We start from the raw sequence: 27,793 nt of genomic DNA on the forward strand, positions 1-27,793 counted from the left end.
GATATTGGACAAACTTCCTTTTAGACTGAAGGACAGAATACATTATTACTACTACAGTCTTGTAACACAGTTCTTTTTTTGGAACAGATAAGTGTTTTGTGAAAGAAACAAAGAAAGAAAGAAAGACTTGTTAACGTTCTCTTTGTGATTATATTAGCAACTAAGAAATACTGGTTTTGGTGAATATATGCCAGTCTTAAAAAGGACAGTGGTCTTCTCCACTTTATCCCGTTTTCAGCAAATGTATGCTGAGATAGCCTAAAACATGCTCAAAGTTATAGCAATACATTTTTCTGTTTAGATGCTCGTCAGTCACAAGAAGAGATGAAGATGAGTAAGAGTATTGCCTTTTTTAGAATTCACCTAGCATATGAAAAAAGACCTATAGACAATTAATTTGTACACTGCTGCTTAAAGATAATCTCTTTCCACTAGGTATAATGCACCTTTGTAACAAGCTGCATGCGACCAAAGATCCTGGGGACTTTGGGATCCATTTTGGCTGTGTTACACATAGATCTGTGAGCAGCTCCAAGCTGCGTGCTCTCTTCTTGTGATCCCTCAAGAGAGGAATCTGTATCCATGATGCATTTTCTTGGCTGGTTTGTCATGAGTTCAGCACTCCTGCCACAGGCCTTTCAGGACGGTCCCTTGTATTTTGTCATAGCAAACTTGCACATGTAAAATCTCGTGTTCCTCTTGCCGCACGTCACTCATACAAACGGCGTCATCACTGCGGAGGAGTGACGCAGTCCTTGGATAGCTGCATAAGGACCCTGCTGAAAATAATGGTGGTACCTTGGCATGTGGAAGGATGGGAAAGTGGGGCCGCTACCTTGCATGGAGCTGGCTATAGCAGAGGGTGTAAGAGGCATTCCCAGGCGGCTGTACGGAGGCAGAGATCCTTGGATCGGGTGAGGAATGGGTGTAGCTATGGAGGCAGTGCTGGTACCCAGGGCACTCAAAGACTGAGGATGCTGAAATCCTGGGAAACTGGTTGAAGAGGAAACCCAGGAACTGAGGGACAGGTTATCAGATGTTGTAAAGGCTGACCCTGCAAGCAAAGAGAAAGAATACCTAACATTGGCACACAAAGCTGGTAAAGTAGGGAAAAGGGAGAAAATTAGTCCTTCACAGCAAGCCTGGTTTCAATGACCAGTTGTCATTGGAACTACTTCCTACGTACTTCAGTCTTTAAAATATTATTTGCTGGTTGCTGTCTTAGACAAATTTCCATTTTCAGAAGCTGGTTGCAGTGGTTTCAACAGTAAAATCAGCTTTGCGCATTGGACATTTTAGATATTAAACACTGAAGCACCTTGTAATGCTGCCTCTAAACACTGAAATATCTCCTCTCACAGGGAAGTTCACTGTATTATATCCGAAGACATACTTGTAGATTTTTACATCAGATCCTTAGTAGAACTGTTGTTTTGGGTTTTTTCCCAAAATTTCAGTGTGGGCAAAATGCAGAAAAATGCAATTTGCTCTGCAAGTTTTCCCTTTTTTTTAATCCCAGTAAAATCTGTCAACATTACATCTTTCCAGTCAACATGATTCTTTCCATAATATAGAGAAAAAAATCCAAAAAACATAAATGTCAAAGTATTTGTTGTTTTTCCATCTCTAATAAACAACACCAGTGCTAATTCATAGTAAGAGAACTTGCTCTGAAGGTAATTATCTACTTTCAATCAAATGAAAGTGTTCTGTTTGTCATTTTGTTTTAGGTATGTTTAATTTGAAAAGTTTCAAAACCTATTTCCACAAATCTTCCAACTCTTTAAAATACTTTCTGTTTCCTGAAGATTGAAGAATCATTAAAAAAAAGAAAAATTATTTCTTAAAATTAGAACTAATTACTTGTGTTGACAGTAAAATTTTGGGGAAACAATAATCCGTTTGGATAATTATACATGGTCATTTTCAAATAATCTGATGACTGTGTTGTCCTTCCTCTCTGTAGTTCCTATGTGCATCTGGTCATCATCATATGTCTGATTTCTAGAAATGGGAACTACAACAAAATGCTACAAATAAACTCATTGTATTCCTCTTTAAACTATAATTTACCTCTTGTCTCTTATGTATTTTCTTACTTGACCAGCTTTCTTACTTTAGAAAATAAATTTCTTGGAAAGACTATTTGATGAAATATAATTTCAATTCAGTATTGCAAAATATTCAGAGACAACAAATTTTGTAACAGGTGCTAGTTTCATAAATCTAATTCAAGAAGGGAGGTTCATCCAAACTGTAGAATGAAAATATATGAAGATGTCTATCCATCAAGGAAAACTTACTGGAATTAAATAAAGTAACCAATCATAGCCACATACTCAAAACAAACTATAAGCAACAAAAACCACTCCAGAAATACAAAGTGTATATTGTTGGGGCTTTTAAAAAAACTCATAAATCTCTTGTGGGATATATTCTCAAGCCATGAATTATTTTTCCTCTGCTTAATGAAACAAGTGAAACAGCCCAGTAACAGGAAAAATAAATTGTGCCAATTTAGCAGTGGTGATAAACTTGAACCAAATCCTGGTCCTACCGCTGAACCAAATCCCAGCTGCCAGGAAAGTAGGATTCAGAGCCAAACTTTAAGTATGACACATTACTCACGGACCACAGCAAAACCCTTGTCAAATCAGAAGATATCTGAGCACTGCTGCACTACAGGGAAAGCAGGGTGCAAATATGGATTTGCCCAGAAGGTTTTCATTTGGCTCTCTTTTCAGGTGGCTACTATGAATCCTGTGGATGTCTGTGGATGTAGGCACAGAGAAATTATGCATTAAAGAGTTTCCATTGAATTTATATATTTCCTATTTGTTAGTTCCTTTGGAATTAGACATCTTGTACTGTAGGTTAGCTGCTTCCATCTTTAGATGGCTGAAATTTGCTGAGCAGAGAATGCTCTGGGAGGGTGCCTAGGTAATTACCAAGGCTATCACTGATATTTATTTCTTGGTTTTATGCAGAGTAAGTTATATGATTCTTTCTTATGAATGACTGTAAAATGATTGTAGGGCTGGAGCATTTCTCCTATAAGGAAAGGCTTATAGAATTGGGCTTGTGGAGTCTTGAGAAGAGCAGACTTTTGGGACACCTAACTGCAGCCTGTCAGTGAATGGCCTATGAGACAGCTGTGAACAAATTTTTGCCATGATCTGTCACAAGAAAGGGCTTTAAACTAAATGTGAATAGATTTAGACTAGATATAGGAATGCAATTTTTTACTGTGAGGGTGGTGAAACACAGGCTGCCCAGAGAGGGGCTGGATGTCCCATCCCAGGAAATACGCAAGGTAAAGCTGGGTGGGGCTCTAAGCATCCTGATCTAGTTGAAGATGTTCCTACTCACTGAAGGGAGTTTGCACTACATGACCTTTATCAGTCCCTTCCAACAGTAACTATCCAATGATTTACACGAGGAACTTCCTCAAGTATCCTTTCCTGCTCCAGCTGATTTGGTCTCTAATTGCAGCTTTGTACTCCACATACCACTTTTTCCACCACCAAGTGAATTAGTACTTCTGAGGCAATCCAGGTCTCAAAGAGTTTATAACACACACCACCCAGCAATGAATATATATTTGGCTCTCAACTCTCATTTTTGTGGGGAAACATCCATCAGTTTTGCATGCAAGGTAATTTTAAAGTTCATTGGCAGAAATGAAAATATCTATGGAATTTCAGTAAGAACATTGTTTCTCTCCTTGTATCTTGGAGGAGTTTTCCTATTTAAGGACACTAGACCTAAAGAGAGAGCAAAGGCAGTACCAGTTACTCATGTGTAAGAGAAGTATGATTTACCTTCTGTGCATGTCTCTGGTTGCCCAGAACACTCACGTCCCATGTAGCATATGGCTCCCAGATTAGAAAAAAGTTCTTTGCCATGATTCACAATTTTCCTCACTTACTCATTTGCCATATTGCAAGCAAATGCAGAACTGTACCCTTTTATTACACAGAAAATTAATTGTCATAAAATAGTCTATCCCCCATGACACCTTTCTAAGGACTCTCTTCTGAAGAGGTTTAACAGCCAGCTCTCATACTGAGGTTCACCTGGTTCATTTTGTCACTCCCAAGGGAGGACATCATAGTAGGGAGAAATTTAATTCTTGAAGAGAAGGTGCTTTGCTCTGAGCACTTTCAGCAATGGAAAATTTAATACTGTCTTCAACAATAGCTGGCCTGGGATCTAAGCTGACAAGAAGCAAGGTAATTCCCCAGAACTGTGTGAAAGGATGGCATCATAGCAGGTGAACTTGCTTGAGAAATTCCATATTCTAAGGACCCGCACTTGGAATGGATGTGTAAAAACAAGCCCACCTAATCACATTTTGCTGAAGAGCAACTCATGGTTAAAAATAAGTGTGTTTTCCCTGCACAAGTCCAAAGAGCTCATGACCAGAAAGAATGCTGTTATCTTAGCAGCACTGTATGAAGTTAGAGGACAAGACAAGGGCACTGCCAGTCGGAAGACAGATAGAACTGCTTTACCTCAAGTGGCTGTGGCATATCAGGCAGGTCACAAAGTCAACGTGCAAACTATAATGCAAGACAAGTTTTTGCCAGTCAGCAAATCCTACAGGAAGGGTTTGAGATCTATTTCCAGTGGTTAATTGTGACAGATGCAATTTCTCCAGTAAGTATCCCCACAAAGATCAAGTTTGTCTTGTTACTACTTTTGCTACTGCTAATGCAGACAAATTGTTTGATAAAGCATTTGGGGCTAATTGCTTCAGCAGGAACAGCGCCTTTAAGAGACTAACAGATAACAATTAAACATCAATTTTTTCAGGGAGCTACCAAATTTTCTTCCTGAGGAAGCAAAGCAGGTTAACCACAAGTGGGTTGAAGATGGTTAGAACTAAGTCCTCTGTTCACAGAAGGCTGGAGGGGCAGCAAGTGGCACATCTACATGGTGCTTTACAAGTGGTGTGGAGCCCAGCTAGTAAGTCCTGCCAAGAGATGGAGAGTGTTAACTTGTTCTCAGCAATGAAGTTGTTCTCAGTAATGAAGTTTTCTGGTTTGCAGATATCTTGAAGAGGAAGCAGAACTAATTTTCTCCTGATGGCAAAGATTATATGGTCATCTCTAGAATTGCCTCCTGAATTGAACCACCCACACCAGTGCTGTGGGCATATCAGATGTCCCAAAGAGCCAAAAGGTAGCAAGTATTCTTCTTCATTATATGACTTCATGGCAGAGAGACACACCAGAGAAATGCTTTAGAGTACCACGGTACTGCCTGTGGTCCTGCTTTTCTCCAGCATAACTGTAAACCACAGTTTACATCATGAGCATGTTTTCCTACCTCTGCTTTGTGTTGCCTGGCTGTCATCTCCAAGATCATCCTCTCCTCCATAGGTCCGAATGGGGGATCGAGCATAGGAATGCTTTTGGATAAGGCTCTCCACACTTTCCCTGTAAAAGGAAACAATCTAATGTATCAATACCATCCTAAACAGCATCCTGTTTTGTTCAGGTAAATACAGTGCTTTTTCCTGTCCAGATCACAGCTTTCTCACACAGGCTCTCAAAAGTTACTTAACAAAAGGCTTACCTCATAGCATGACAATGGAAATGCCAGATTTGGCCTGCATTTTTTAATATTGTGGATCACCACTTACCAGCTTCTTCAGCAGAGTGAACTTCCTACTGTGCTTCCTGGATGTGGTCTCAGACAGTGAATATCAGACCAGCACTCTTCATAAATTTGAAAATGCAAACTCTGCAGTTATTTGTGCTGAGTGATGAGTCTGGGTTCAAAGAGACACCTGTGGTCCAGCTCCTTTCAAACAAGCTTTTGCGTTGCATGTGATCACCTCATTTGCTGCTTTCCCCTTTTTCTGAAAGCAGGGGCAAAGATAGGTGTGTCCAGAGAGAACTCAGCTCTGACTATGCTCTCTCAGCATCACAGTGGAGGGCAGTTTGTAGCAGGAAGTCTGCAGATACTACTGATCTCGTGCCACATCTATTCTGGGAGGTTAGACGTGTCTGCCAGGCCCCTGCCTCGCTGGTAGCACAAATCACTGAAGTCACCCAAACCATTTTTAAATAGAAGGAAGGCATATCTGCACGATAAGCCTTAGTAGTTTGTAAGGAAGATCCAACCTTACACATTCCAAGCGCATTTCCATGTAAGTAGGTGGCATTATACCAAAGATGAAAATTACCTAGGCACATTTCCAAAATGGCTTTGACCTTCTGTTCCTGTTTAAGAAATCTAAGTAGCAATAGTTGTTTAAATCTGCTACTTGATGAATGTTTTGTCTGAATTTACCATTTGTCCATTCATACTTGCTAATGCCCTTTGCTTAGAGAGTGCTTCTGTTCCAGAAATTCCAAGGAAAAATATTTTTCAAGTAACATGATAAATCACAGTGGCACATGTTTTCCTTTCCTACAGAAAGTCCATTATGGTCATTTTGTCCTTGGTCTATCGCTGGCATCATTACTTATGCTAGTCTCCTCAGAAAAAAATAAATAAAAAGAGGATCTTATCAAAGTGATTTACTTGTGTCAGGATTGGAAGTGGACTGAAAGCAATGGCAGTTCCTACATAGAGGATGATATAATTGGATTATTGCCTTTTAAGTGATTGAAAACAGTAGGCATATCAGGGCTATCTTGAAGAAGATTTTCCAAAGAAAAAGACAGATGGCATTGTTTACATTATGTACTGAATGCCTCTTGAAACATTAGACTTTCTTCTGAAGCAGAATGTGAAATGCACAGAATTTTACTTGACCAAAAGGGCTATTTCATACGAGTACAGCAGAACAGAATAACAAATTAGACCGGTGTTGTCTGAGTGATTTAGATACTGGTACGTAAACATATCATAATCTAGGAATTACTAGTCTATCAAGGTCTGAAAAATAAATTTAATACAGGTGATTGTCTGTATTGTCTCTATTGACTTTATTTCTAGTAAGGGTCTGCTTATAACAGCAGATATTACAGCATGTAATGATATCCTGATGCAACAGAAACAATGCAGGCTGTAGTTTTAGCACAGTGGGCCAATTTCACCTCTAAAACATTGGATCCAATGGCAGCTTGGGGATAAACTCACCCCAATAAATTTACATTTGAATTACCTACAGGGATTTAAAGCTAAATCAAATGCCCACAATTATTGCAGACTAAATTCTTTCCAGATGGGTTTGTATGCTAGACAGAGAACTCTATTATTCTATATGGTTGTCTTCTTTTAAAGGAAAAAGAGAGATGACTTCTTAGTGAACCCTGAATCTGCGAAGTTTGAAACCAGGGAACTGTGTGGTAGGTTTATTTATTTATTTTATGATGTAGCATTGCAGATAGTATGCAAAAGGTTTTGGAAGATTAATCTCATTCATCGGCACAAGAGGCAAAGGTTTTTATGGCAGAGGGAATGTGGAAACTTGGATCAGGGAAAGCAACTAATCTCACAGAAACAGTTCCTCTTGTGCAGCAGAGATTCAATATTCAAAACTGTATGAGCTTATCTTGACTAACCATGTGTGTTTATGCTATAAGCACAAAACACCTACTGAATTTTCATTTTAGAGGTCGAGGCTGTGACTCTCATCGCGAGTGCAAAGCACTGAGATTCACACCAGAATTTAAGCACCTGCCCCCACAGTCCCCAGGAGGCTCCTCTTCTTTCTACATACAACACATACTGCATATAAACCTCCAAACAGACTTACAAAATGCAAAAGGCTGAGTGCACCTAAGTGTGCAAAAGGAAACAGGAGAAAAAAAAGAAGCGGTGTATTTTCTCCACTCAAAAGGCATATCTCTGAGTTATACTCCAAGCACTGTTTCTTCTGCTTAGGAAAACAAGAGCAGAAGTCTTTCCTTCCCCTTATGTTTCAAAGGAAAAGGGTGTGGTGCCCTCTGCACCACGCTGCAATATTCCATCCTCAGAGAACACCACTTGGAGTCTGGATGGAGAAGGCAGCAGTTGCAATTCATTTAACCTAAAAAAATATTTGGATTTTCCCACATAGGTTGGAAAGAGGAGACTAACCTACTCCACCCTTTAAAGACAGAGGTGCCTCAGGACTTGATTCCAGCACAGATACGTAGGAGGAAGCGAAACTTTAACAACAAGACTTAGGTGCCTGTGAAATCTAGTTCAAAATGCAGGAGCAAAGCTGGCAATCTGGAACACAGATTCCTTCTTATATCCTTGTTTCCACTGGGTACAAAAGGGACTTAAATCTCAAAATCTTTCTGAAAATTCTCCTTATGGAAGTATGAACCCTTTAGGTTATCCCAAATATGGTGCTCTGGAGAGTGGATTAATAAAATACATTTTTTTCAAATCACAAAATATTACACTAACACTACGAAAAGGGAAATACATTATTACCTCTGGCTTTTTAGTTTTGTATGCAACATCAGATATTTCAATGTGGTTCCAAGGATTTATGGAAATAATTTTATAAATTACTGAATCATAAATTAAAATTTGCTACTTTATGATTCTATGCTTAATTTCAAAAAGTAGCAAGTGAAGAATACAGTGGAGGGTTTTTTAAAGCTGTCTTTGCTAATTTTTCAGCATTGTTCCACAGTAAACATGTTGTCTGAAGAACCAAGTGACTTCCAGTAACTCAATACTCAACTTCTGTCCTGTTTCTTTGCTTGAGATCAGAGACTTGTTATCTAATAGTGGGACCTAACAATTTTTACTTTTAATGTGTCTAAGAAGTCCACAGTTTCTTCTATTAGCAAGAAATTACCATTAAACCTTGTTTTGAGAGAGATCACAACCTGCCAATTGAATAAAGGAAAGATGTCTTCTTTCTGTCAAATGTTTTTGTGTGGTCTACCAACAAATTTAGTCTTCCATGCTGTTCTTCAACTCAGATATCTTGGAAATATCCAGAGGAGGGAAAAGCATGCACATGCACACAATATATTACTATGATTAAGTTGTGCAATGTGTACAACTGGAAGGTAGTAGGAGATGACAGGCTGCAGAAGAGCAAGTTAGGGACTGGAGCTGCATATAAACCTCCGAACAGACTTACAGACTGTTTGGAGACAGACAAACAGACTTTCCTTGAGGAAAAGGATCCATGTGCCAAATGGAAAGCAGAAAACTAAGCTCATATTGGCAAGCATGCCCACAGAGATGATGCAAGGAAAGATAAATGTGAAGAGGGATAATAGGAAAAGGAGCTCAGGCTGATCCCAATAATCTGCGTTCCAACAGAAGCACACTTTGAGCCCAGCCCCATCAATAAACCTTATTATGAATGAAGCACTTGTCTCCTTTGTCCATGAAATAAACCAGCAAAATTTGAACCTGAAATCAAAGCATATGGAAGTCTGAAAGAATTCCTCAATTGGAAAGGGTTTAGGGTGCACAGGGAACATCTTGCTAATCTGCAGGTTCTAACCTCTTGATTAAACTTTTCACTCTTGCCTCTGCTGGCAACTGATTCTGAAACGAAACTTCTGGTTAGGGAAGCTTTATGTCACAGAGTTCCCAGCTGAGTCTTTGGCCTTGTTCAGCTAACAGTGCCCTGTATGTACAGAGTAGCCTCAAAGGAACCAAAAGATGGGAAAATCTGGATGCTACTCACAAATTATTCACTAACACTTTACAGACCAAACCCAAGATTTGGCATGGATTTGAGCTAGGAAAGGGCAGAGAATGGAGTTGGCTTGGTAAGGAGCTGAGGCTCTGTGTGAGGGTGCTCACTTTCTTTTGCTGTCAACCCAGATTATAGAAATCCTCTCAGGAGATGATAAAGTCCCAGACTACCCTGAGCAGGATCTTTAATCAAGATGAAAGAACAGGGCTTCGTTGGAGGTGGGAGCAGGCATCTCTGATGTAATTTTTTCTGCTCCTTTTGCTATTACTCTACTTCAGCTGTGCATGCACAGCAGCCTGGTGATCACCACAACCCTGATTCTGAATTTGGCAGAAAGGAGATGGAGGTGGGAAGCCTACCTTCTCCCTTTGGGACAAAAATGTTTAAGACAATATATTTAGTGTTGGTGAAGGTGTCAAGAAAGCTGATTCAGAAGTAGCTTGCTGGAACTAGGGCATCTATCTCAGATCTATACCATGGCTACAAAGAGGGTGAAGTTTAATGTAAGGGACAGCCATCCCTTCCAGTGGGAGCCAGGATCAAGCTTCTTTGAAGACAACATGCTAAAGTCAAACTGTGGTGAGAAAGAGCAAGTGGCTGAGTCAGGCACTCTGAATTTATGTCTTCTGCACACCCTGCTGTTTCAGGAATGGCTACAAGAGGTAAAAAATCCAGAGCAGAGCTGAGAAGCCTCTTATTATTAACTTCTTTTTTTTACCCCTTGCTATCCAAGGGCTAGGTATGCAGAAAGGTAAGGATATTCCCAGAATCTGCTCCCTGTTCCTGGTGTCATGGGGTGTGCTTTTTTCTACTTTTTTTTCTTGTTCTTTGAAAGTAAAGGCAATGTAAATTTAAAAAAAAAAATAAAAAGAAGGAAAATAATAAAATAGTAAAACTGACAATCATGTTTTGCTTGACCATTCCAACAAAAAGAAAAATACAGAACAGAACAGGATATAAAGTGTATGAATTATCAGTTTGCAGCCTGAATGACTTCTTTAGTTCTGCATTTCAAAGGTTTCCTTTTTTCTGTAGCTGCCAGTTAGTATGTTTGGAAGAAAGCCCAGATAACAGAAGATGTCAGAAGTGAGGTGAGGTGAAGACAGATGGAATAAATGGGCTGAGAAGGCACAAAAATAAACTTGTCGGAAGTCACACTGTAATAGGACTTTTTTAAGGGAAAAGATGACTAATTTGTCCAAGACACAAGTGCTAAAAACAAGTCTCTAAAAAAAAAAAAAGAAACCAACAAAATAACCCAACCAATGAATAAAACTCCCCCCAAAACACCAACAAAAACCACTTACCTCCCAAAAAACCAAAACAACATAGCAGGAAGAGCAAATAGATTTCTGTAACAGCAGCTACAAGTGAACAATTTATGCTGTCAGAACCACTGTTCAGATATCACTCAAGCCTTTATGTCCCTCTGGCTTTTATTTGCAACTTTGCATATACATGAACATACAGACATATTAATTTTCTACATATACTTGCTCCTGCTGGTAGATGGAGGCTGACCACAGGAACATAGTTCAGGTTGTGGATGGTTCATGGTATGGACCAAATCCTTGAGCAGAACAAAGTAGTTCTGTTCCAGTGCTTAGTTCAGAACTGAGACAACCCGGGACAAAACAAAGCCTGGAGGCTACAGTAGCTCATGTGACCTGGCTCAAAAATTCATCCAGAGCTGCAAAACACTCACATAGAGTCAAAACTGCTGGGCAAGTGTTGGATGGATGCATAACTGCAAGAACTCATAAAAGAAAGAAGGGAAATGAGTCTTAAATTAGGAAAAATCTAGGGTTTGATGTCTGTAGGAGAACAAGTGTACCTCCACAATGATGTTTACTGTCACCCTCTCAGTAAAAATCCAGCACTTGTAGATGAGCTGTAATATGCATGGATGTAACAAAGCCTAACTGAAGCCATGGCATGGGAAAAGTAATGACATTTATGAAGAAGGGGCATGAAGTTATCAATACACTCATACCACTTCTCTCAATAGCAAATAAAAATGAGAAAACTATCTTACATAGCCAGCCCCGTGGAGCTCCACTTCACCCAGTGGAGCAACCATTTCTTTCTGACTGTAACCAGAAAATGATGAGAGGTGAGTACAGAGAAGTCCTATGAAATTGTAGGGGGAAGTGCCTGGAAAAATTTCTCTGGGGTGGAAACCATAGATCTGATTTGACATCATCCCCACCTGTCATGCCCACACTACATCTGCATGAGGTGAGGGGAAACAACTAGAATAATATTTTGACACCATTTTGCACAAGTAAGAAGATAGATAACAGAAAACCAAAGTGGAAAATGAGCCAGAGTATGACTGGTTAAAAACTTGGAACTAAAGAGGATTTAAGTGGCACAGAGGGGCTTCCTGCTGGGTGACAAGGAACAGAGTCAGGTGAACCAGATTTGAAGGGAATAATTCAGGTGTTTAAACATAGGCAGGTAGTGTTTTCAAGATTTGCTAAAGCATTCAAGCCACCTGCAGTGTTCTGGAAGGGATGATGCAGAAAATAGAGACAATCCACCCCCGCATCTGAGCAGCAGCTGAAGGCTGGAGTAACCTCAGCAACATCTGGAATACTGGCACTAGATACCAGGTGTTTATGCCAGAGTCCTTGGAATTTCTCCCTAAATTCAGGACTTCTTTTCTTGTCTGAACCTAAACATCAGAGATGATATCTCCTGGCTGGTTGCTGACATTCACAGACTGACAACTGGCTGAGAATAAGGGATCAGCTGGCAGTTTGACTTACTGGAGAACTGTGACAAAGTCCTACTGAACCATGGGTGTGGGGGTAGGCCACAGAGCCTGTATGTGTTTCTGGCTGTTGGTAGGAGGCTTTCAAGAGTCTGGGAAGATCTTCTAGACCAGAAGTAGGCAACAGGAATGGGGAAGAGGGCAGCTCAGTGGGGTGAGCAGGGAAGAGCGGGGAGAGAGGACGGCTGCACTCAGCCCAGCACTGAGCATGTGGCTTTGACTGATGCTGCAGCAGGGAAGTGCCCCTGCCCAGGCATTAGCATGAACTTTGCTTACTGCCTTGGAAGCCAGTGTGATGCATTTCCACATCTCAGAGATGAAGCTCCTCAGGGGAAAATCTGGAGTTTTATTACCATGCAAATCCAATTGGGATGCTGCACTCTAACTTCCCAACCCCCCATCCTTCCCTTCTCTGCCTAAAATTACTTGGGTGTGCAACTATACTTTTCCATATTTCCTCTTGAAGTATCCCAAAAGCATTATTGGACTTGTGCACATGCGTATACTCATTTAACTCTCTCCTTAAATATTAAAAATCCACACCCTGAACTTGCCTATCACATACTTGGCTCCTGCTCTTGAAATTATCACCTTTTTCACTGGATTTTTTAAATGGTATGATAATTTTATTTATCTATTTATTTTTAACAGGCTAATTCTTCACAACAACTCAAAAGATAATTCAGACTCAAATGAAAAAAAAAATTAATCTGTTGGGTTCTGCCTCTGCATCCTTTATGCCTGTGACAGTTTTTTCTTTAGCAGAAATGCCTCATTACTCGATTTGCCATCCCATAGTCCCACATCCCACAGTATGCTAAGCTCCACATTCTGGTAATTGCTGCTAAATGTTCAATTTTTTTCCTTCACAAGCACAGTGGGAGCCGTTTTATAGTAGAGGAGATGTAAATACCACGTAAAAAGATCAAAAGGTGAGTCAGAAACTTATCTAAATCCCAGTAGCCCCAGATAAAGTCTGCCACATTGCTATAAATAGATCACAAGTAATATAGGGAAAGGGTTGATTGTCATGGGAACCTTGCATCCTACAAAAAGTTCAGTATATACCAAACTCACCAAAGATTTCTTTTGATAGTTAAAAGACTTGCATATAGCTTTGAGTATAAAGAAACCATTCTATGATAGGAACAAAAGAAAACACAGGGCATTTCAAAAACATTGCTCTTGCCTATCTCCTCTACTGCTGTGCAAATTTCACTACTTTTATATACATTATTTCAGCTCCAACACATACAATGCCAACCGATTTAATCCTAGAGGCATTTGCAGCTTGAATTTCTTACATAAGGATCGTAAATCTAGAATGGGAAGCCTGAAATCGTTAAAGTCACATATTTATAAAATCATATTCAATTAGGTTAAAAAAGTGCAATTTCTGTCATCATGTCATAAAAAGATGTGTTTTTCTCTCAGATCTACTATAAAGAAAAGCTCCCTATATTGTTACAGATAGAGGCTGTTTTCAATCAGTTACAAGAAGCAATCCAATTACTGGATGGTTTAGTGCAGTAACTGACTCCAGACTAATTTAATTTCTTTAGGTCTCTAAAGATCAATTGATCTGATTTGTTTCCCTCCCCAAAGGCTGTTTAGGAAAAAGCAGGCTTAAATACTTGAAAATGAAATACAAAGCACTGTGTGCTTTCACACTACTTAGGTCATTTGGAAAAGCTGGAACTCAGGATAAATGAGTGCTGTCTTGGCCCCAACATCATGGGATGCTTTACGGGAGGCCATTAGGATCCCCACACCACACTGCAGATTACACACACACACGTGCTGAGTGCATGCCTGCTGAGGGAGCAGTGAAGGGAAAGTATTTTCACAGCTTCTAGAGAACTAGTCAATTTTCAAGAGCTGTGCAAGTGTGTTTTGGCCTTCACAGTCTTTTCTCTGGAAAATAAGTATTTTTCTCCAGCAGTGATCTTATCATTTCCAATTAGACTGAGGAAGAGTCATGCTGTGCTATTCAAGATTCACCTATTTGCAATTAATGTTGCAATGGACATCAAATAAGAAATTCTTCCTGTTGCCATTCTTCCTATTGTCATTTATTTTGCTATTTCCTTTGCTTTGGTTTAAATTTCTGTAAGTGATTTTTCTGGTGGTAAGAAAATCTATAGAACCAGTGGGCACTTAGAGAATGATGTCTTCATGTGCCTGAGTATTTTAATGGCAAAACCAAATAAACCCCTTGATATTTCTGCACCATTTGTTTGACTTAGGCGATTCTCAAACACTCTCTTACCAGCTCACTTGCCTGTTACACTTTTATTGTCTCATGACTTGATGTGTTTTGCAGCAGGTTCTAAATTTTTAAATAATATTGTAACAGTAATCAGGGCTAAGTTTTCTAATTTAAGTCAAAATCAGACCTGACTGAAACCTGGGCTCTCAAATCCAGAGTTGTAATGTAAGTTTAATACTTTTCACATTTTGTTTCTTGTATTTATTGTAGGCTTCACATTTGTCTGCCTTATCTTTCGTGGCAACATTTGTGCCTGGGCTCGACTGCCTGTCTCAGGCTCTATTCTTACACTTATCAATAAACAAAAGGGCACTGCAGCTTATGCTCAGCATTTCTGACTCCATGCCATGTGCTGTTATAATAAGATGTCCTCTGGAAAAATTCCCTTCATATCCAGCACCACGATAGTCAGTTCATCTGCACAGAGGTAACTAAGTTTTTCTCCGAGCTTATCTGTTCAGACTCTTTCCACCCTTGCAAAGCTGTGTCTTTAGATGTCTCCTGTTGTAAAACAAGGAAACCTCTTCTGACAGGTCCTTCCTTTACTATTTATTGCATACTAACCTGAGTTTTGGATCTTGTTTACCTGAGTATTCTCTCAATACAGCAGGCCATGCTATTTTATTAAATTTGCCTCCTTTTTTTGTTTGTTTTCATTTTCAATGAAGGCTTTTACTTAAGAAACAATTTTCAACAAATTTGCAAATGTGCAGTGCAGCCTACAAGCCTTTTTTTTCCCACAAATTACTGTTCTTTTACCCATTTACTCGACAGATCACTTATGATCCAGTCACTAGTAAGGTGTAAAGCATACCCCTATTTTCCATCCATGGGCCTGCTTAAATAGAGGTGCTTTTGAACTGCTGTAAAGACTTTCTCTAGCTCTGTGGCTATGACTTCACTGAGCAGTTTGTCCCCTGCATACACCTGTGAAAAATGATTCACAGATACATCTGGATATCTCCATATAGGAGCCTGGAGGGTTTTGGCCTCTCCAAACTTTCTTTCATGATTGTGTGCTCATAGGAAAAATTGGATGTGCTATATCCATCTCCATCGAGTTCTCTTCCAGCTTAAAGGACACAAGCAGCTTAATTTGCTTCATTTGCCAAGTTATTTGACACGACACCATAAAAATGTGATGTGCTGGAAAGCTACCAAGAGATTGAAGTTTATTTCCTAACTCAGCTGTGGGTTAATGCTTCTGTCCCTATGGCAGCAGTTGCTTGTAATGAGCTGTACACACACAGAACAGTTTCCAGATAAAGTTTTCCCCTGATGCAGTTTGTAATACAACTTTGGTGAAACAAAAATGGCATCTTTGTTGTCAGAGTGGGAGTTATGGGAGTCATCCTGATGGTAGTAATTGCCAATTTGGTGTCTGGGACTGCTGAAGTGAATTTTGGGAGCTCCCCTCTCTCTTTTCCACTATGTTGAGCAGTGGGGAGCTGTAAAGATATTTTTCACAGGACCACTGCCCTTGTTTCCCATTGACCCAATTCACAGCTCTCAATAGGATTAAATGGCATGATAAGAAAAAAGCTTTTCATTCTGAAGTTGTAAAACTGACCCTCTTCCCCCTTCAAGAAGCCCCCTGAGGAAGACGAATATATTGGCCCCAACTGGAACAGATGTCAAAACTCAAAACAGCTCTTTCTTCATAAAGTTTATAAGTATTTTTAAAGGATGTGGAGGAGTCTTACTGTATGCAGCAAGATAACATTAAAATGCACAGGTTCTCAAGAGTTGAAAGGATGCTTTTCCTACAAACTCTCTCTTCTCTTTATCTTATCTGCATGGAAAGTAAACAGAAAGTCCCCATTACCTCTCGATATCAGTGAGTCTGGAAGAGTCACGGAATCCTTTAGCAAAAGGGTTGCTGTCAATTTTCAACTTGGTTATCTGGGAACACAAAAAAGAGCAACGTTACACGAATACAGTGTCAGGGTACTGGAGTGTACAAAGTGTTGGCCAATCCATCCCCTGTGGCTTCCCTGCCCATTTCATCCGCGTGCCCCGTGCGTGCGCGCTGCTCCCGAGACATTGCAGAGCTGAGGAGGAGGCAAACCAGGCTGCACTCACTGCACGTGTGGCAGTGGGAAGACCAAAGGGCACAGCAGGCTCAGCCTTCCTGCTGCCTGGAGCAGGAGGAACCCACCCACAGACAGCATTACAGCTTCCAAATATTTCACCAGCATCAATCAGGTTGTCTTTTCCACAGGCAGCACAAATCACCCTGCTAAGAGCTGAGCCTGCTTGGTGGAGCTGCTCACCAACCAACACAAGCCCCAGTGACCTGATGCCACGGTTTCACTTCACCACCACCTTTTTTTTTTACTGGTGGTATTAAAAAAATACTTATTTTCCAGGGAAATCTTCTCTATTTCTACCAGCCACCACATAGGGGCAGTTTAACTGGTTTTGTATGAAAAGAAGCTGAGGAAGGGAAGGAAAAATGTGGGGAGAGCTCAGATTAAAAGTGACAGAGCTTGAATTGAAGAAGTAACCTCACTGAAACTATCACTATTTTATCTTGAAAAACCACAGATCATGAATAAAAACTTTCCTTCCATCTTCAAAGGTAGCTATAAACCTGCCCACTCATTCAGTCAGCCTCTCCATTTTGAGTGAGCAACCCAATTGACCAGGAATCCCTCCTGCCCCAAAACATCTGAGCTCCCCTTCGTGGTGAAACTTTTCAGGCATATGGTGGTGGCTTTCAATACGTTTTTTTGAGGACCAGGAAAAAAATGCACCATTGTTCTTGTGAAATTTTCAATCTATCCAACCAATTTAGATTTAGTGACTAAAACATCAGACATCATTGTAATATTTGGATTTTCCAGCCATACTTCTTCCAAGAGCTAAAAGTAAAATTGTAAGTGGGAGTTAGAGCTTGATGAGAGAAAACACAGGACCCATCCTGCAGGGCAGTGAATGCCACCAGCTCTAGCTTAAGAAAATCAAACAGCTCTCAAAATTTCACATTAAGGGGCTTTGTCAGCCTGACTTCCTTCAAAAAAAAAGATCCAAAAAAAACTGTATCAAAGAGGCTACAACCTCCTTTTTAATAACTGGGCCTCAAGACTCAGAAAGAAAGAAATGGGATCTTTTCCAATCTTTTCCATTCCTCAAACAATGAAACACTCTCATCAAACAAATATATTTCAAAATGCGGTGGCTTCTCCCCCAAAATAAAAACAAAATAATAAGGAGGACAAATATAAATTTATATAAAATGCTAAACAATAAAGAGGACAACTGGAAACAACTTTTAATTCTGAGAAAGAGGTCTTCTGAGGAAAACACAGAGAGGAAGGGACATGCTGACAAAGGAAAATTCTAAATTTTTAATTAAGGGTCTGTCAGTGGTCAAACACCATGGACCTGAGTGCTAGTGGAGGGTTTGAGGTTGTCTCATCACTTATATACAGCTGGTGGAAACAATTGGAGCCTTGTCACAAGGACCTTGAAACAGCTCAGAAAATTAGTTATAGGCTCATTCTACTTCCAAGACACCCATAAGCCCTCAGCTCACGGAGATGTTGCAGAGTGGCAAGTTGGTGCCTCACATCCAGTGAAGATTTTTATGGCAGCATTTTGAAAACCACCTTGAAAAAAGACAAGCTATAACTAGTTCCATTGACTGAGATCACCGACACACCAAGCCAACTGCACTGCAGAACAATAAGGATGTCTATTCATCTCTTGAGCATATTTTCACCAATCAAACTTCCATCTTCCTGATATTAAAGTTTTGGTATGACATCACAGAAGAAACTTTTTGTATCCACCAAAGCCAGATGAGACTCACAATCATTTATGGCCATATTTTTCCTGAGAGACTGTCTCACAAACAATCAGAGAACATCTGCTAGAAAGCATTTTAAAATGAAATCTGACCTACAATTCAACTCTGTGGCAGTGGTTTGACTGTTTAAATAAATGCATGCCCTTTAAATCTTAAATTATGAGATAGTTTGTTGAAAGTGTAATGTATTTAGCTTTTATCTAATAACCTCCAGAAATGTAATCAATCCCTCCTTAAAACAGTTCTGAAAGAAATGGCAAAAATGAAAAAAGGCTCCATTTTCATTAGTCATAAATAAAATGACAACATCAACCTCTAGGGGTTCCGGAGATGTTCCATTGAGAAATTTTCCAGGACTCAATGTATGTGCTTTTAGTTAAGAAACATCTCTAGTGTAAATATCGTCGGTAGACAAAAATCCATCCTACAGAAATAAATTCTGGGTTTAGCTGGTTTTGTGCCTGTTACTATTTTGCTTGTTTCTAAAGAAAGTTACATGGAAAAATCTAACTGCCTGTCCAAACATTATTTTCTTGAGATTGCCAGGTGCTGAGTATGTTTTCTACAGCATTCAGATACAAATCTAAGTCTAAATCAATACATTATTAAAGCCTTAAAGCAGGATGTGGGGTCTGTCATGAGGACTGACTTAATATTACTAATATTATCTTCAGAACTTCCTTGGCACCCTATGCATTGGTTTCATTTTATTCATAGCATTTCAAAATTGCTTTTGCTTCATATTAGGAAATGCCTTCTTCTTTAAATAATCCACCAGGTACGTTAAATCTCTGATGCTGCCTGCCCACATATTGGGCAGTGCCTATATTTTTCTTAACTTGAGGGAACTAAGCAGAAAAATAGGTGGGGTTTTTTCAAAGTACCATAGTCAGTAAGTCCTTAAAGCATGCTCTGAATCACACTGAAGGCAACAACGTACTTCCACTGACTTTAATATTTAAGTCAAATCCACCATCAAACAGAGCCTCTGTTCTCTGATTGTTTATAGACTTCCTAAAATTACTCATTAGCAATCCATTGTTATGATCTCCTCCATTTTGTATATATTATTCACTGGCATGCAAATTGAAATTCAAACATCTGGATGTAATCTGGGCAGCCTCTGAAAAGCATATCTCTGAGTGATTTTCCCTACGTTTGAGCTTTACAGCTTAATTAGTCAACTTTTTAAGCCCATGAAATCATCATGTGCAAACCAGAATCTCTCTCAGCTCATAGCTTGTGACATGAAAGACATCACTGTAAAGAACTAATGAGCTATAATTAGAAAATGACTAAATGTTAATATGCAAGCAGCTTTTTATAGTCAGAGGGGAAGACAAAAGAAAGCTTCCTACTTGCCATTTTTACTCTCATGAATAATTCTTACTGCTCTTTGAAGTCTGTACTACTGCTGTATCTTCAGGAATTAGTCGTGAATATGAATAAGATTGGCATGGAAAGGTAGGTTATAGCAGAAATTTTCCTAGTTTAGATTGGGCAGAAGGGAGTTTTTAGCAGGGTGAGATCTAGTTACATCTGTGGAAATTAGTGACTCTACTCACCAATTGATTCTGGTAGGCAGTAACAGCAGTAAAAACTGTCTCTGGAAAGATGAATGTTCTGAACTCTTCTGATTTCAGATTTAGCAAAGAAGCTGTGTGATCCTTCTTCTTAATGATGTGCACCCTTGGCTGGTACTTGTGCATGGAGTTCAGAATGATCTGCAAGGAAGAATGACAGAGCACTGTCCTGAGAGGAAGGTTGACAGGGCCCTTAAAGGCTATAAAACCACGGGGGGAAGAGGGGAGAGAAAGATCTAATTAACACTACAGGGGAAGCACCTGAAATCTACCCAGCCAAGGGCTGATTTTCAGAGCAAATTCTCCAGCTCCTTTGGGCAATTCCAGGAAATGAAGGTGGAAAAGCAGGCATCCCAGAAGCTAGTATCCTCTCACTCCTACGCCACTGGCAAACATGCATTTCTTGAGGCATAAATACCTGTTCCTACAGGTGAGGTGTTTTACATACAGAATTAGTCACTGCCAGAGTGTGCCCTGGTTGGCAGGTGTGACTATGTATCTCCTGAAAGATAATGGCCAAGAACCGCCACTTGCAAAAATGCACATGTGCAGAATGAAAACAGCCACAAATCTCTCAGAAAAAAAATTATGGAAAAAATTAGACCTATCCAAAAGCCTACCAGCAGCAGCACAAACCATCTGACCAAAAGTAAAACTCCACGTAGCCTTTCACTGTGGCAAACCTTTAAAACAAACTCCTTTGGGAGCGCTCGTCACCGCAGACTACCAAAAATGAGAGCGAGGAGGGAAACCAGTATGGAACCCCCAAATGACTGGGTTTTGCTATTCTATCCTCATTAATAATTGTTTACGAGCTCCCAAAACAATTCTAAACCCAAGGTACCAACCAACCAATTTCAATGTTCACTGGAGTCAAACCAAGAGTCCCCCTTGCTTTAGTTACCACTGGCTGGAGGCCTGTTTGGCGGTCTCTAACCACAGTATTACAATATAAGAATTAAATACAGAGCTCAGCTCACACCAGCCCTTCTTTTGGATATAATCACAGTCACAAGACAAAATTGGCAATGGTGTGGGTGGTTCTATTTTGCAGGGGCCATAACGACATTACAGTCAGCTCCCTACATCTGGAATAGCTAATGTGCATTCCTCAGGAAGCGTTAACTTCAGCTGAAACATAGCAGGAGCAGTGCAGTATTTCATGCTAAGTCAATGAGAAAGGTTGCACATTGCATTGGAGAGCTTAGAGACAGTTCTATCATGGCTACAATGTCCATCAGTGTTTTTCTTTACTGCTCCTTTGGGGCCAAATATTGCCGAGACTCACATTGGGACTTGGGGGGAGGCACAGAGCAACAAGAAAGACATTGCAATGACAGTGAACCATCATCCTAAAAGTGTTGCATGTTTGCTTTAACCAGCTCAGGTCCTTTTTCAAAGCACTTCACCATTTTGTATAGGAACAGATGCAGTGGCCACAGACCTTGCCTTTAATATCCTTAGCACTTTTCCCTCTCTTTGTAAAATTTTGTCTTGCCATCCTAGATAGTTGGAGTGCTCTAAGCAGATGGAAAAGACATTTTAAAGCAGGGTGTGTGGATGGTGATGAGATTACTGAGGGCTTGGCCCACAGACCTTGGTGCTTTTCATTGCCTTTCATGGCCATGATATCCACACCAAGGCATTACATCTGAGCAGCAGTCAGGCGGAAGGAGGAAAAACTTGAGAGCAGCTCCCACACATGCCCTTTCCTTTCACTCCTCTCTGAATTCAAATTGTGATGAATGAACTACATTTCTCAAACAAGACCATGTAATCCCTTATGAAAGTTTTCCATAACATAGAGTGCACATGGATAACTTCCCTTGCCATGGTACTCTACATTTCTCGTTTCCACCAAAGGCAAGTCTGGTCATTTATGTACAAAACAAGTACTGAATGCAGCCAGGAGGTCACAAAACACCCATGACCAAGGAAAATGTCACCATTTCCTTCATGCGAGGGTCTGTATGTGTGGTTCCCCACCTCCAACCCCCCACAAGCTGCTGGTGACACACAAAGACACTCCTTAATATCTGTGTTAGGACCATATAAAAACAGCCCAAAGGAGTGAGATCCAAAGGGTGTTCCTCACAGAACAGGCTCCAAGAGTGGCCTCAAAGTCCAAGCAGTCCCCTCCTGCATGGTGTAGCTATCAGAAAATGCCTTATGCCAGCTCAGTGACAATCCTGCTGCCATGTCCCAAGAGGTACCTCAGGTGCCCATTTATTCATGGCTGCCCTCCTGCACACACTTGCTGGCAGCCACAGTCCCTCAGCCACCCCATCCACCTTTGTGCTGACAGCCTGAGTCAGGGGAGATGACCAGGATACCTCCTTACAGGATCCTGACTGCTGTAAGGTCAGGCAGGTTTGTAGGCATCTGGCTCCCACTGGCTACAGACCAGCCACCAGAGGCAATCTGGATGCCAGCTGCAAAATTCCAAGGTGGTTTTTGAATTCAGGAGCTGTGCTGTGAGTGCGGCTTCAAATAATAGCACTACCATGTAAAGTTTTCTTTCTGAAAGCACCAAGGTTCCTAACTTGTGCCTTGTTGACTAAAAAAAACTTGGGCATAAATCCTTGTGGCTATTCCATGACCCCTTTTCAGTTTTCACTGTTATTTATTAAACATTTTCACATCTTTGAGTTTGCTTTTGCATAGATTCACATGTTTGAGTAAATGTCAAAAATAATGCCAAGTACATTATTACAATAATGTATACACTCATAGCTCACCTCACCATAAACCAGAAATGATAGCCCTCCAATGAAGGGCAATGAAAAGTCCTAAAGAAAGCACTCTGTGAAAAGTATCACTAAAAAAATGGGGGGGGGGGAAATGTCACACTCATATATATTTCACTGTCAGAAAAATGGCAATTTCTTGCTTGGCTGTAAAAATCTAGAGATAGGAGCCATTTCCTTCCTCTGGTAAGGATAATCTGAAAGTGTTTCCATGCAGTGAGCGGTAGGCCATGCACACAGAGATAAGACTTCTGCCTGAGGCTTGAGGAGAATATGTGCATAACTCTGGGGTTACACATGCTGCTGAAGGTAGACAATCAGAAATGCTTGCCAACCCTAAAGTCTCAGAATAAGAGAAAACAAACATATGCTAGAACAAACAAATGCCTCTCTTCTCTACTTCTTCCTTTTCAGGAAGGGAACCACCCTACAAATAAACCACAATTACCTTAACACCCAAAACTGTCTTCTGGACAGTGAAGAAAGCAAACAACTAGAACAAACTGGAATCAGGCTGGATCCATTTTCCCTACCTGTAACTAGTATTTAAAAGCGTCTTTTGGGTATTCCAAACTTCCTCAGGAGCCAACATGCCTTATCAAACATAAGTAAAAAGTAAAGACTGGGTCTTTCAAACAGAAGTGAGAGATTTCAGGAGGTTTCAATTCTCCTCTCCTCTTCATACATAAGAGTTTAGAAATGCCTTGAGCCGTAGTAGAGGGAGCCCTCCTTAAAGGCTCAAGAGAACTGATTTCTTCCTTAATTCTACTGATCATCCAATGATGGCATACGCATAGCTTCAGTAAGGCAGCACATAAAACCTGACATCCCAATTTGGAATATAAAGCCCCACAAAATATTAAAAAGACAGTGCCTGTGAAAGGGTAACACCTGACACTCAAATCAACACAGGATCAAGCCTTCAGGGCTTATCCTTAGCTGAGCACACAAAACTTTCCATTGTTGTTGGCTGTCCAGAGCCTTTGTGTAAAGAATGGGATCAAGCTCAGCTTCTCCGGAAATGAATGGGAAGGCTGCGTCTCAAACACTAGGGATCATTTTCTCCTGCTGCCTGTATTTGAGATGATTACATCTTCTTGCTCTGCCACATGTCTCTGTTCCCGACAGCTCCTCAGACCCACTTCTTCTTTCTACTCCTCTGGGCTTCTGGGAAGTGCAGCTCTCCTAACTAGCTTGCAATATACTGCTGCGAGCCCTTTATTAGAGGCACACATGGCCCCTGTTATGATGAAAAATGCTTCTTTTTAAGTGCTCACGTATACTGCTCTATCATCACTCGGTGATAGACCTCACAAATCTTCAGCTTTGCCCTTCTACAGATTATGAAATAAAAGAGAGGAAAAAAGCAAAACCATTCTCCACTAGTCCTGAAGGGAACAACGGTGGGGACTGGTTCAAGAACAATATACCCACAGATGGATCTCTACAAAAGAACAACACAGAGGCATCTATCTGGGCCGTCTTTTGTTTATTTGTTGGGGGTTTCAGCTGTTCTTGATGCTGTTATTTCCAGGATGTATTTTAAACGGTCATGGCTGTGATTCAATTCTCAGTTCTTGAAATGAGTGAAAATCCTCTTTTGGATGAGAAACATTTGCACAGAACGCAGCTGAGACAAATGACCACTGTCTCTTACAGTCCAGGCAATAAATACCACACTAGGGAAGGGATTTCTGATACATTGTATTCAGCAATTATTCAGCTGAATGAATTAGTTATCCCTGAACATGTTTTAGAATTCAACATAATTTCTCTCTTCCCAACACCTCATTTACTAACACTGCATTTATGCTCGTTCTTCTAAACTGAACTGCTCTGTTCTCAGTCAACAATTCTTCCAAATCAGTCCCCTTCCTCCTTCTGCCATCCTTGAGAGAATCACCAAGCCCAGAGGCAACAATTTTAGCTCTTTCTTTGCAATTTGGGAGCACTGTCTAGTTGTTCCTGCACTTTACAGGCACTTTCATGGAGAGAACAGGACAGACAATACCTATTCCTACCACCTACCACTAGGCACTCAGATAACTACAGAAGTTGTCCCCACTGATGGAGCATAGCAAGAACCTGTGGCAAGCAGCTCTGAACCCTATTCACCATCTTCCAGCCTTCCAGGGCTTAGGAAAACAAACTGGCACCAATCAGAGCTGGGACCTGTCTCTTTCAGAGGCCCAAGCCCACCCTATGGCACCTTGACTTGCAGGTAGCCCACAGTTATTTCAAGGGCAATTGAGGCACGCTTATGTTTTATAATTCTATAGACCCAGCTTTGGTGTCAGGTCAGTATTTTCTTCTGACTCTGAGCCCATACTGTGGTGAGTCTGGAAGTAAAAGAGCTCTTATTGACAGACCCAACCCTGAGAGGTGGCCTGAAGTGACCTGCAGGGAGCTTCCAAGCACACATATAAAAGCACATGGGTTGGCTGGCCATGGCACGTGGCAGAGCATACTGCCAAGTCACAGCAAAATGAAAGCAGAAGCACAACAAAAGGCTCTTCTGCCTCCCTTCTATCCCTTGCTCTGATGCTCAACTCCACCCTGAACTTGTCCCTGATGGATGTTTTTTTTCTGATGGAAACAGGAGCATGATTTGAACCATTGAACGAGGCTCCACCTTATGAAATTACAGAAAATCCTGACTTTGAAAGTTGCCTGTTCCTCAACAACAAAGTAACCCAAAAGGACCCTTAAACATGTTAAAACAAACACAACATCTTCTACCCCTGTGGTATGAAGAGCTGGCTAAAAGAGGTGCAACGTGGGGGCCATGGCAGCCTTTCCCCATGGCAGGGTCTCTCCCATTTAGCCCTGTGGCACAAGCAAGCAGTTCCTTGGTGATTCCTTTTCCCTTTCCCACCCATAGAGCTACTCACATGGCCATGCTGATCCAGCTCGTTGTTGGTGAGTTTGACTTTTTCAAAGGACACCATCTGCTTCAGCAGTTGCTCTCCTGTGAACGGGGAGTCGGGGTGCACATACAACCTAAAAAACACAGAGAAAATGCCTGATCAAAATAAAATCTCACCTCTGGGCTTGTGTGTGGGCACTACCTCTGTATGAAGTCAAAATGCACATGTCATTTTGCTTTTGGGATATGCAGTGGTTCCCCAGGCATAGACATCCTGAGAACTTAGGGTAATACAGATCTGCTGCTGAAATGTGACACCATCTCCCCCAAATTAATGAATTCCTGAAATAAAGATATTCATGAAGAACAGTAAAGCAGATGACTTATTTAATTCACTGAAACATAATTGAGAATCCTGTGTCTGAGCTCTAGACTGCTCCTTAACCATAACTATTTTTTTTATCCCGCTATCTAAAATGGAGACATTAACATTCCCTGTTGTGTCTTTTCCCAAATGAAAAATTGATCATGTCTTTCCCCACAGCTGTACTAACAAGCACTTAAAATAACAATGACTACAACTCCAAGAGAAAAAACATGGTGTCATTACAGAGATAATGGGGGAATGCAGATAAAAATGCATTTTTCTTTATATGTAACATTAAGCCGTGATAATGATTTTAACCTGCACTCGATCACACATTTGCTGTGGTGACGTCTGTTTATAGGAGGTTGAAGGCTGCAGTCCAGCACAGTGGTCTGACATGAAAAATTAGTTGCAGCTCTGCTATTAACAATCCTACACTTGGGAAATTAAGCAGAAGAAAAGGAAGCAAGAAGACATGCAGATACAATGATATATACATTATGACTACGCTAATTACAAGTGCCATGCTGTTTAAGAGCAATGATTTTATAGGAATAATGTATTGCTGAAAATTATTAACTCAGCCATTCTTTTGTGATGGCATATTAAGAGCTGGAGTAGACCTTCAGCTAGAGCAAACCAGCCCTGGTTTGCTATTGCCTGCATTGGTTATCACTCACTCAGGGCCTGACTCTCATTTTGGGTGATGTCTTTGGCCTCACAAATGACTTTCTTCCATTTGGTGGGTGGGGCAGGACTGAGCTGCCAGGTTAGGAAGATAAACATTTGTTCTTGTTGTTGAGCTACGATTTTAGAATGGAAAAACCACTAAACGGTGGGGCGTAACTCTCCAATAGAGCGCGCTGATCCCTAATCAAGGAATGCCCATACCAAAGACGCTGGGGAGAGCAGCCCTGTTGCTCCAAGAGGAAGGAGATTTGATCCCGTATTCTGTTTTTGCCAGCAGAATCCCCAAGACACAGTGAAACTAAAGTTTTACCAGCACAGCTCGCCTCAGATGTGCAGGATGTTTTCCTTACATTGATCCAAAGCACAGCTTGGCTGCTCTAGCTATGTCCATGGGAGGGATGCTGAGCCTGGATTCCTGTCACAATAAAATATTCGTAGCATGCAGGCGTCCTCACTGCTATCAACTCTGCTGATTGCACTGCAAAGCTCATAAAAAATGATGATGTATCTGAAATCCCAAGATCTGGAATCATGTTATGTCAAAAGAATCTTAGCCCTCATGAAAACTAACCTTGCCTTCCTCTAAAAAACTGTGAAAAATTCAATGTTTAGAGCCCTGAATTAGGGAAGGCAAAACAAAAAGAATGTCGAAAATGCCCTGCAAATTTTCAGCCAGAGTTGTGATGGTTTTGGGTTTTGTTTTTGGTTTTTTTGGGTGTTTGTGTTTTTGGTGTTTTTTTCTTGTTTTGTTTTTCTGTTTTTTTCTTTTTTTTTAGTTTTTTTTTTATTGAGCCTGTCTCCTAATTTTGAGTGTCTGGATACTAGCTAATAGTGTTTACTGCCATCACAGAGTGTCAGGCTCAGCAAGGTTTGGCTAATTGGGACCAAGAAGCCAAAGTATTTCAAATATGTGCAGGGAATGAGTAAAGACCTCCCTGTGCTGAAAAGCTGAGCACAATTGTTTTACACCATCATGGCTAATGCTTGGCACTGCTTTAAAACTACCAAGGGCCTGTAAACAGAGTGTTAACAGGAGAGTCACTGAAGGATGGGCACCAGAATATCAAT

The 27,793-nt window shown here is 40.6% G+C and overlaps 1 protein-coding gene across 1 annotated transcript in view; it reads right to left on the bottom strand.

Annotated features, from left to right (window-relative positions):
• Positions 1-220: 220 nt before the first annotated feature.
• Positions 221-27,793, bottom strand: part of TBX20 (T-box transcription factor 20) — a 34,816-nt gene continuing 7,243 nt past the window's right edge. Inside the window, exons 4-8 of the mRNA XM_064703371.1 lie at positions 25,694-25,802; positions 20,038-20,196; positions 16,487-16,563; positions 5,332-5,441; positions 221-1,054 (exon numbers count right to left, since the gene is read on the bottom strand). Of these exons, the coding sequence (XP_064559441.1) occupies positions 714-1,054; positions 5,332-5,441; positions 16,487-16,563; positions 20,038-20,196; positions 25,694-25,802 (796 nt within the window). The 3' untranslated portion in view covers positions 221-713. The remainder of the gene's footprint in view (positions 1,055-5,331; positions 5,442-16,486; positions 16,564-20,037; positions 20,197-25,693; positions 25,803-27,793) is intronic.

This window comes from Zonotrichia leucophrys, chromosome 2, assembly GCF_028769735.1.
Source record: "Zonotrichia leucophrys gambelii isolate GWCS_2022_RI chromosome 2, RI_Zleu_2.0, whole genome shotgun sequence".
Classification (NCBI taxonomy): Eukaryota; Metazoa; Chordata; class Aves; order Passeriformes; family Passerellidae; genus Zonotrichia; species Zonotrichia leucophrys.